The sequence below is a fragment of the Protopterus annectens genome, chromosome 7.part0, assembly GCF_019279795.1.
Source record: "Protopterus annectens isolate FY-2018-M chromosome 7.part0, PAN1.0, whole genome shotgun sequence".
Classification (NCBI taxonomy): Eukaryota; Metazoa; Chordata; order Ceratodontiformes; family Protopteridae; genus Protopterus; species Protopterus annectens.
This window is the reverse complement of record NC_056739.1, coordinates 626,220,869-626,232,178: the sequence shown is the minus strand read 5'-3', so window position 1 is coordinate 626,232,178 and position 11,310 is coordinate 626,220,869. Positions and strand designations below refer to the sequence as shown.

The following is an 11,310-nucleotide window of genomic DNA, read 5'->3' as shown; positions in this document are numbered from 1 at the left end:
CATATTCATCAAATCTGGGTTTGACATGGCCTTATATGTCAGGCACAGGTCACCTCTGAGCAAGCGGTATGAGACTGAATAGAGCTGGAGTTCTTTCAGTCGGGCAGCATAAGACATATTTTTGAGACCCTTTATCCTCTTGGTGAGGAACTTTTGGGGCCTTTCCAACTGCTGCAGGTGTCGGGTCAGATACATTCCGAACGGGGCATTGTACTCAATCATAGGTCTAATGAGTGATGAGTACAGGGGGACGATGACCTCCCTTGATCTAGATGTGAATCCCTTCATGATCAGTTGGGCAATGTAGAAGGTTTTCCTGACTACTTTAGCAACATGAGTGTCAAACGAAAGGCTAGTGTCAACCTTGGTCCCCAGGTCCCTGATGACTTCTTCTGTGCTCAGTGGATTGCCACCTATATGGTAGCTAGGGGTAACCTTGTTTTTCCCAAAGGGTATGACTATGCATTTCTTGGCATTTAACTTTAGGCCATGGCTCTGGCACCAGTTATCCGTTTCTGTGAGGCATATGGTTTTTCACCTGCAAATGGGGTAATTTGCATACAGTGGCTGGGAACCTACAGGACTCGTGCAAAAGTGCTTGTGCACCTCAAACTGGCACATACGTGGATCGCTCGGCCGCCATATTGCCAACGTAACATTACCTCTTACACTAATCATGCAGAGCTTGCTGAATTGGGGGGGGGGGTTATTTAAGAAAGGTAACTAGCTTTCCTTCTTAAATAATATTGTATAATCATAGCAGGCCTTAGGCATAGGCCAACTAGGTGGCCGCCTAGGGCGCCACTGTAGCAGGGGTGCTTTTCCAGTATTTATTTGGTGTAATTAGACCAGTATGGGGGGGGGCACCTGGGCGGTGTTGGGGGGGCACTGTGGAGCCCTTTTGCCTAGGACACCAGCTGACCTAAGGCCGCTGCTGATTGTGTAACAGCAATGACAGCTAGGTGTAGGTAACGCTGGCTTTACCCAAACCCATTTGTGAGTTATTCCTGTATTCTCTTATTCTACCATTTTATGAAGTTAGTATTTTAAAACTATTAGTGGATTTGTCCCTGATTCTGTAAAAATGTGTCCCTGACTGGCTGAAAAAAAACGATGGCTTAATTTACGCATGTGGCTGTGATCACTGTAGTCGCCTGACTTCTTATACTAAAAGATCTTTTGTGTAACTGAAGACCAACTTGACAGCTTTCAGTATCCGTTTTACTAATCTGTTAAAATGACAGAGAAATATAATATTAAAGACGTTGCTTTTCAAAACGCCCTCAAAACTTCAAGTGATACAGAGGCAATATCTTGTGACAGGCATCATCTATATTAGGTTACACCCTTTTCTTAAAGGCATATCACATCTATTACCCACACTTCCGACTCTAAATCCACGTCTTCACTCACTCACAGGTTGCAACTTGAGCCTCACGACTTGCCTCTTCGCAGAAGCCCCGCCCGTTATGGAAGAAGCAGCTGATAGCCTGCTCACTCCGCCCACTTCCTTTTTACAATCTCCGTTTTGCTCAGGGTGTGCGTTACCTGTGAAAAATGGTGTTTGAGGCTGTTGTGACCGATCTGTTGAATAGGTTTATAGGAGATTATGTGGAAAACCTGGACAAGTCCCAGCTCAAGCTGGGCATTTGGGGAGGTTAGTTATTTTTCTCCTCGGTGTTAGGCAGCTGTTAATATAGGCCCGTTGCAAGTAGAATTATTGAAAGGAAGTGCTGAGAGTATGCAGGCTGTTATTACTGCATCCCGTTAACTAATTTGCATTTATGTTCTATACTTAATGGTAGTGTTGTGAGTTTAACACGATTTCCTTTGGAGTATGTGTAGTATGATATCACGAATTCTCCTTATGAAACGTTAGAGAAGTAGGTACTTAGTTGAGAGTTATTTGTAGTGAGCTCAATCAGTCACAACATTGGTTCATACATTAAATATCACATGTGAAACACTTAATAAACTGATGTTTTTCACCACATCAGATCAAACCAACGCTTTAATTGGGTGGCATGTACGGTGTTTTTGTTCATTAGTTCCCTTATATTTGGGGCATGGCGTTTGTACCCACGCAAGAGTGAGAGGGTACCTGTGTATGAGAGACAGCAATAATAAGTTCAGATTATTCTGTTACTTAAAGTTGATACAGCTGCCGATTCGTTTGAGAAGAAAATGGTTTCCGTAAGTATTTGCGGACTGTCTGTAAGTGTACACGCCCATTACTGAAAGCACCAAGTCTCACAACTGTCCCCGAGTTTGAGACTAGTTCTTGCCTCTGTTCCAGAACAACTAGTGTCATTTGGAGAAAGGGGGTATTACACTTAATAAATCACTGTAATTAGAATTGCAGACTTTTTTTCGGATACCTATAGTAATTTATGTTTTTCTTTTGTTGGTGTCTCACCAGTTAATAGTACTAATATTTTAAGTGTCCCTGATTATTTTTGGACTTGTCCGTGATTTTTCTTGAGATTTCAACCTGAATGGTTGAGCGCTTTTTTTTTATCACCATTGTACTTGTCTCACGAAACACTGTGGTCACTCTTGTGTTCTATTTCGTTTTTCTTTTCTTTATTCAAACCTAGCATTTGTCTTTGTTAAATAGTAAATACAGTGATACCTTTAGCCTTGAGATGTGCCTGCAGTTTACTTTATCTTGCTATCCACTTGTTTGTTATTTTTTTACATTGGCAATGCGGTGGTTAATGTTGTTGCTTCACAGCAACAGGTTCTGTGGTTCAATTCTAGTCTGGGGTGCCTTTTGTGTGGAGTCTGCATGTCTTTCCTGTGTTTGTGTGTTTTTTCTCCAGGTACTCTGGTTTCCTCCCACATTCATACGTCTAAAGTATTTTGACTTTCCTGGTCAACAAATGTAAAAATAAAATAGGGCATGGATAGTGTTGCTACGGCTTCTTGATTCCAGTAGTTCAGTCATATTTCATTTGTAATTAGACACAGCAGAGATTAATACATATGTTAGGCCTGGAGAATCTAAAAGTTGAGGCCAAGTTCCTTCTGTCTGCTGCAGTAGCATCCTAATTTCTAAAGGGGATTGCTGCCAGTTTTTTTTTTCTTTTCCTGAGCCTGATCAGTTGGGGTAGTCGTCCTCAGGGTAAAAGGTTAACAACCACCTACAAGAAGTACTGGGCAGCTGTGTATCCTGCCATAAATGAGAAGAAAATTGTGTGCTCCTCAAATTCCTATCGGAGTCCATTGTCCCTTTTATTTCCTCTTTATATTATCTCAAAACATTCATTCTTGTTCACTTACTAGTTTTATTACAGCAGTTCTCCAGGTGTAGGCAGATTCTGAACAGAATGTTTGTGTTTCCTACTGGCTACAGTCATAAGGCATATGTGTAACCTGTTGGCAGGTAGGAAAGTAAGGACAAGCACAGGTAACTGTGTGTTGTGTAAGTACATTGGCTTCACCGAACTGGAAGGAATGTGTGTGAAGTTTTGAAAGTATGGTGTTAATAAAGTTTTCAGTACCAGATGGCTGGATTTCCAAAAAGTCAGTGTAGCATTTTCGATCATGCCCACTATGGCCACATGTTGAATTGCACCTATTGTACACGGATAAGATAAATAGTGGAATGCGGCACTGAAAAGTTTTTCTCAGGAATTCTGGGCTAAGCAAAAATTTAACAGAGACAAAAAGCCCCAAAATTGGGTACTATATGTAAGTGTTTTAAAAAATCAGTTTTGCATCAACATGTATTTTATAAGAATACGAAGTGTGAAATTTTGGCATTGACTGAAATCCTCAGTGGTGTACCTGATGAATAAAAATTTCAAGGTGACTGCGCAAGCCTATAAAAAAAACTGATTGACAATTTCACTCTTCACCTGTAAAACTCAGTTTCAACTGTAATGTTGGGTGAATCCTTTGTCTCCATAGTATTGGTACTAGAACCACATATGTGTTCACTACAATGACTACATCCTACCACATAATGGCGAGGTGTGTTTTGCACTTCCTCGACCCTGTTTGCTTTCCTGCAACTTTTGTTTTGTGTGTGTTTTGTAATACCTAGTGGCATGAGACACGAAGTGATCCCACAGGTCACAGTTAGTATGCTTGCCAGTTTTTACTTACACTGATGGGTGATAGCACCATTTGTCATGAGTATGTGAAGACCAGACTGGCACTGGAGGGTGTGTAAATCCAACCACTGATAGTTATCCATTTGTTTAACTTGGGGACATGGGGCTGTAGTCCTTGAATCTGGTCCACTACGACAAATAGGATCAGTGGTTAAAAGAACTGTGGTCTCTCCATTCATACCACTGGTGCCCAAGTGTATATTAAAAAAAAAAGTGTATATATAAAAAAAAAAATAAAAAAAAAAACACTGAATTTTGATTCAGTAAACAAGTCCCCCAGTCGCAACCTGGTCCCAGGAGCATAAGAGGAATGTGCACTGCTGTCCTGGTAAGACTACCAGCAGCTACACACAGACTAGGATGAGACATTGATAACCTAAAGAATCTGTAGTCTGGTATACTAGGCCCTTTGTGACCACACACTATGTAAACCACACTCTCTTCCAGTACCCCTTTTCCATGGTAACAACCTTACAAATAAATACATGTACAGTCACCCACGTGTATAAACATATACATAAATAAACAAGTGGTTATTTATTCCCATTGAAAGCTAGGGGGTAGGGGGGGGTCAGCTTACATCACTACTTTTCCCAACACAGTAGAATAAAGTCTAATAGTACACGTTTTCTCACAGTGAGAGCTCAATCTACAATGCAAAAATATTTCCTTTGGAGAGTCGTGATTGCCTTTTATGGTATTTTCTTCCTTGTACTAAAGCTTTCTATGACTTAATTAGAAAGTTACCATTTACATTTTATTTGTAAGTTTCAGACACTTATGTTTTGCCTTTAATGTTTTTTTTTTTTTCATTTAAGGAAGGTCACGAGGTTAAATAAATATTCATGATGTAGAAAGTGTGCGCACACACTGCAGATTAAGGAAAGCTCAAATTTTGCTTACAAAGGTGCCAGCAGTCTGAAGGAAATAATTGCATCACAGTTTTAAACAGATGTTCTCTACCCTGGTGTCACAGTTCTGATAGTTCTTTCTGAATCTGGATTAGCTTTTCTACTGTCTTAGATGTTTTGTGCACTTATTCATTTGAATATATTGGCGACTACAAGAAAGACCTATTTTGGAATTGCATATGTTTCAGTGACTCTAGCTTGGCGTAATGCTTTACCCTGAGTTTTTAGAATGTTCAAATCATGTTTTTTTTTTTGTGTACAATTGGATACTTAAAATGTTAGTCTGTCCTAGATGCAGGTTTCCTGTCCAGCAGTTCATTATGTTGGGTAGATGAACATTAACATGTCCGTTTCTTTATATTGCTTCGCTAAACTTGTATGCTTGCTGTCCCAGAGCACCAGTAGTTTTTAATATTGGTATAGATGCTAATCTCTGATTTGCAGAATGCAAGTAGCTTTTTAAATACTGGAAGATGATCTCTTGATTCCCAAAAAGGACCAAAGGTGACCATCTATGTATATAATGGCATATACTCCTTTTAAATGTGCAGTTTTACTGTATTTCTTTAGTTTATATTTTCTGTGATGGTTGCTATCTTACCTATGTTAACCTTCCTAACAGCCTTTCATTTCTCACTGTCCAAGTCTAAGACTTTGAGAATGTCACTTGTAAATGGCATGTATGATATGTTTTTGATGGAATTAAACGTGTAGCCTTTTCAGGCTATGTTGGTTCACATGGCCTACCTGGCAACCAAAAACTGAGGAGAGGGATTTGCTTCCTCTGCTCTGAGTTGCTAGAAGATGCATAGTCTGGTTTCTGTTTGCATTAACCTGAGAAAGCATTGACTAGTTTGACATGCTATTCATTTAAATTGTATTTTGAGTTTTACACCAGTCTGCCTGTGAAGAGATATTTCAGTGTAACTGTTGACACTGGGTAATGAAAGTCTATTTTATTAGAACTGTCACCATTTCTTGTGGTACTGTGTGGGCTGTCTGTCCATGACGTTCTTTGAAGTATGACTTTCAGAATAACTTTAAATTTTAGCAAGCTCTGTACTTATACCCATGGAGCTGCTGTGAGATGAGACTTGCAGGATAATTTTATATTTTAGTAAGCTGTACTGTTACTTGGGTATAGTGTGAGCTGTGATTATAAGGTATTTTGGCAAGCTCTGAACTTCTCCCTGAGATGATCAAAACTGAGACTTTGTGTATTCTACCAGGCTTCATCCTGCTATTTTTTATTGTTCTAGGTTGTAAATTTTCTCTTATGAGGGCTTTCTCCTCCATCTGTTGGAATACGTTTTTTTCATTCTATGTATGTATTTAACATTTGTTGACCGGGATAGTCCGACTAGGTGTGAGCCCATTTTCAGCGGAGACCCGGGGAGAAAAACTCCAGTAAAATAAGAACAACATTGACAGAGTGTCCGTTTTACATAGAATTTAACAAATATTTAGAGACAAAGAAAATACAATAGGCACTTTAGTGAAAAGGAGAAAGTTGTTGCAGTATATTAGTCGTATATAGCCTTTTTTTTGAGGGCAGGGGTCCAGCTTCAGTTAATCTTTTGAATATACTTTAATATGTGTGCATATGTATACCCTTAGAAAAGAAAAGGATTGTCAAATTATACTTATTGTAGGTAGCTGATAGGTGGTATTAAGTTGTAGTGGGGTATATGTGGAGACAATGAAGTTGTTTATGAAATTTGATGTGGGATTATGTGGTGTTAGCCTGGCTTGGTGCAGGAGCAGAGCCAGTTGTTGGTGAGGTGGTCTTTGAACAGAGTTTTGAATTGGTGTAGGTTGGTAGCATTTAGGATGTGTTTGGAGATTGAGTTCCAGTGTTTAGAAATGTGGTGGGAGTAGAGGGCGTCCCCGGCTTTGTTGCTTTTGGACACTTGGAGAAGTGTTTTATGTGCGGATCGAAGTTGCTGAGTGCTGGCATATAGTTGGAGTAATTGTTGTAAGGCTGGGGTTCTGTTTGGCTGGTATATTAGTTGGTGAGTAAAGACAAGTTTGGTATAGGTTAGTTGTTGCGGGAATTCTAGCCAATTTCTTGTCGGGCAGAGCAGTGGTGGGACCTATATGGGGAGCTAGTGGTGAACTTGACTATTTTTTATAGTAGGCTGATTCAAGTTTGGAAAGGTAGTTTTGTTAAGGTTTATAAAGATGGGAGAAGCACAGAGAACAGTAGGTAAGAGTTGAGTCCTGATGATACTTAGTCTAGATTTGCCAGTTATGAAAGGATTAATCAAGTAAAAAGAGCCCAGTTTGTGTTCTTTTTTTTTTAATGGTTTGAGAGGTGTAGGTCAAATTTTAATTTGCTATCAATTGTGACACCTAGTAATTTGGTATGTGAGCTGGTGTTTACGATTGTGTTGTTGGAGGAGTGGATTTGAAAAGTGGCTGAGGGCTTTTGGTGTTTCGGTGGGGGAAAAGAGCATGAGTTTGGTCATGTTTGGTTTCAGTGTGAGGTTAGTGTTAGCTTGGGATTCTACTTCTAGGAAGGATTGCTGTGTTATAGCCTGTAGTTATGTTTAGGGGGTGGGGCATAACAGGATGGTCATCTGCATATTGTATGACAGAGGCAAGAGATGTGGATTTATGGAGTTGATTTGTGAAGATCGTAAAAAGTAGGGGACCTAATAAGGAGCCTTGTGGAACTCATGTGTTAACAGGGCCATCTAACAGCCTGCTGGCATTTGGTTTGATAGCTGTGGAACCAAGCTAGGGAAGAATGACAGATGTAATGTGGCCAGTTCTAACAGCAGTTTTTGGTGTGAAATTATGTCCAATGCTTTTGAGCGATCTAGAAAGATGGCAGAGACATGTATTTATTCTGATTTCTGTGTTTATTTATTGTGTTGGTAAAACTGAGGAGGGCAGTTGTGCTGCTGTAGTGGGGGTGAACACCATGTTGTGTTTTTTGATAGGAGGATATTGGAGAGAAGGTAGTCTTAAAAGCTGGGAGTGAATATATACTTTTCTAGTATTTGAGAGAGGTGAAAGAATGGCAATGGGCCTGTAATTAATAAGCTTGGTAGAGTTGCCACCTTTATGCAGTGGGGTGATGTAGGACACTTTACAGGTTAGTGGGACATAGTTCTCAGTGGTAGTGGTTTGAGGATAGAAATTGGGTAGGCTATGACTTTGGAGGCAGCTTTGAGGAATTCTGATGGGAGGTTTGTCATCAGCTAGACTGGACTTGAGCTTACAGAGTAATAGTTTTATGGTATGGGTTGGGATGGGGGTTAAAGGACAAGTTTACACCCTCATAGTTGGCTTTGGGGATATTTTAGTAGGGCTGTTTTGGTCATAGTCAATAAGTGGGTGAAATGTGTTTATGAAAAAGGAATTGGAATTGTGTAGCGATTTGATGGGGGTGTGGTAGGACTGGGGGTGGACGCACTACCAGGTTGCAGCAGTTTTTGTTTATAGTGGCCAAGAATTTTTGAGGGTTTTGTTTATTTGCTGTGCAGTGATGTAGTAGGCTTTTTGTCAGCTTTTATCTGGGATTTGGCTTTATTCCTGAGTTTTAAAAAGTAGAAGGTTGTCATTCATTTTGTTAGCCAGTGTTCCCATGTCTTGTCCCTTTCTTTTAGTAGCTCTTTGCTGGTGTTTGTAAGACAAGGTGTGTGGTGGTGGTGGTTTTATTCTAGCTATTCTGCAGGGGGCCAGGCTGTTAAGGGTGTTGAACAGCGTCATGTAGTGGTAGTGTTTTGAGGGGGACCAGTTAATTTGTTGAAGGAGGGAGTTGAAAGTGTGGGCATTACATTTTTTTCTTGTTGCTGATTAGCCTATAGACTATTTGTTTGGGTGGACTAAGATGGTTTCTGATTAGGTAGGTGATAACTTACAGTACTGGGGAGAGATCCTGCTAGAAGAGCTGTGTTTTATTTGTAAGTGTGCAATCCAGGATGGATTATCTGGAGGTTTTTTCTGTTCTTGTGGGGTTTTGTATGAGCTGGGAAAAACCATATAGGTTTATGAAAGTGGATGGATTATTGGAATTTATAGGCGGACCAGCCTGTGTTGAGGTGAAACATAATGATGGTTTCTTGGTGGGAGATTGTGGATAGCCAGTGAAGTATGTCTTCAGCTGTGTTAGTGTTATGCCCTGGAGGGATATAGATTGCCACTATTAGTGTTTTTTTTTTTTTTCTACATCAAAAATCAGTGGATGCTATAGTTTATCCACTATCAATATTAATTAACCGTACCATAGCTGAAGCAAAAATTCCCACCATTTGGAAAACATTCTATATTATCCCACTACATAAAGGAGGCACCTCCACTGAACTCTCCAACTACAGACCCATAGCTATACTTTCACCACTTGCAAAAATATTGGAAAAATGCGTACACAAACAACTCATGCAACACCTAATCCAAAATCACCTCTTGTCTGATGCCAAACACGGCTTTTGACCTTACCACAGTACTACCTCAGCTCTACTTGCCTTTACCAACACAATAAACAGCAACCGCAATAATAATCACATCTCTTCATCCCTCTTCTTGAACCTCTCCAAGGCATTTGACATGGTAGATCACCAACTTTTGTTACACCCTATGCAAACATTCAATCTAGACTCTAATGCCCTATTATAGTTCAATTCCTACCTGACTGGGAGGCAACAGGCTGTTCTCTGGCAGAACAAGCTTTCTGTACTACTACCAAACACCCTTGGAGTACCACAAGGCTCCATATTAGGGCCCCCTACTGTTCTCAGTTTTCATTAATGACTTGTATACTGTCATCCCAAATGTCAGCTGTATTCAATACGCTGATGACTCCACTCTGGTTTGCTCAGCCACATCTCCTGCAGAGTTGAAGAAAGCTACCCAGTCCACCTTTAATATTGTACAAAACTGGCTCACTAGTCGACTATTAAATCCCAAAAAAACTAAAATGTTGTTGTTCACACCTACTCACAGGTCTCCAACTTTCTCTTTCACCATTAATGGCAAAGGATGGGACTGTAATCTCCCTAGAGCCCTCTACAAAACTGCTCGGTGTCACTGACAATAACCTAAAATTTGAACTTCATGTTAATCAAATAATAAAGAACACCAATAAAAAACTTGGTTCATTGTATAGAATTAAAGCCTTTCTAACCCCTCCAGCCAAAACTGCCATTGCCCGCTCACACCTCATTTCAACACTTACATATGCTTCCCCCCTTCTGTCTAATCTAAATAAGTCATTACTTAACAGACTGTCTACCTGTTAGTCACATTGACAGATTTGTCACTGGCCAGCCATGCAGCACCCACCATTGCATGAACCTCAAACAGCTTGGGTGGCTAGAATTCCCCAATCTCGTACAATATAACCTCCTGATTATAGCGTACAAGATTCTCTCTAATCCAGATAACACACCAGCTCTTAGAAATAGTATCGCTGCCCAAACTAATCGGAGACTGCTTAGATCCTCTAATAGACTTCAGATTCTTACAATCAAAACCAACAACACAGCAGGAGTATCTGTCTTGGCAAATACTGCAGGTAGAACATGGAATCAACTCCCAGCTGATATTACCATGCTCTCCTCCCCACGTGAATTTAAGATCAAACTTAAACAACATCTGGCACTAAACTGGCTTTGTCACTAATAAACCTGGCTAGCCATCTTTAATTAATGTACAAACATGTCAATGGAAATGTGTTTTTCATTTCTCCTCACTATAACTACTGCTAACAAATGTCATGTAACTTTCTACTTATGAATGTCAAAACATTAACTGTAATTACTTATCTGTATTTTGCCTGCATTGCTATGTTCACCTTTGCTTCTATCATATTGTCCTTATTTTTTCTACCCATTGGAGCTTTTCTCCCCGGACCTCCTCTCTCCCTCCATCTCTCTCCCCTGGAAGAAGTAATCCATTGTCTTTGACATGTGGCTGAAGCCAAGTTTTGAGTCAGCATGGTTGTCAGGGGAATGCAAGTCAATTTAGTGCATGGAGGCCATAGATTTTGTTTAGTTTGCTTGCATTTATATAAAGGAACAGAAGGGAGTTTTTGGGGGGAGGGGATATGGTGCAGTTGATTGAGGTATAAGTGGTAGCTTGTTTATTGCTAGTCTTGGGGCCAGGGTTCGGGTGGATGTCGTCAGTGTGTTTTTGATTTAATTTTGAGTTTTAGCTTTAATCTTTATATATATTAATTAGTGTCTGTGTGTGTGTATGTATGTATATATATATATATATATATATATATATATATATATATATATATATATATATATATATATATATATGTATAT

General features: G+C 39.8%; 1 protein-coding gene across 1 annotated transcript in view; it reads left to right on the top strand.

The window, feature by feature from the left end:
• The first annotated feature begins 1,462 nt into the window (after positions 1–1,462).
• Positions 1,463–11,310, top strand: part of VPS13C (vacuolar protein sorting 13 homolog C) — a 6,956,796-nt gene continuing 6,946,948 nt past the window's right edge. The window contains exon 1 of the mRNA XM_044076309.1: positions 1,463–1,657. Coding sequence (XP_043932244.1) covers positions 1,558–1,657 — 100 coding nt within the window. The 5' untranslated portion in view covers positions 1,463–1,557. The remainder of the gene's footprint in view (positions 1,658–11,310) is intronic.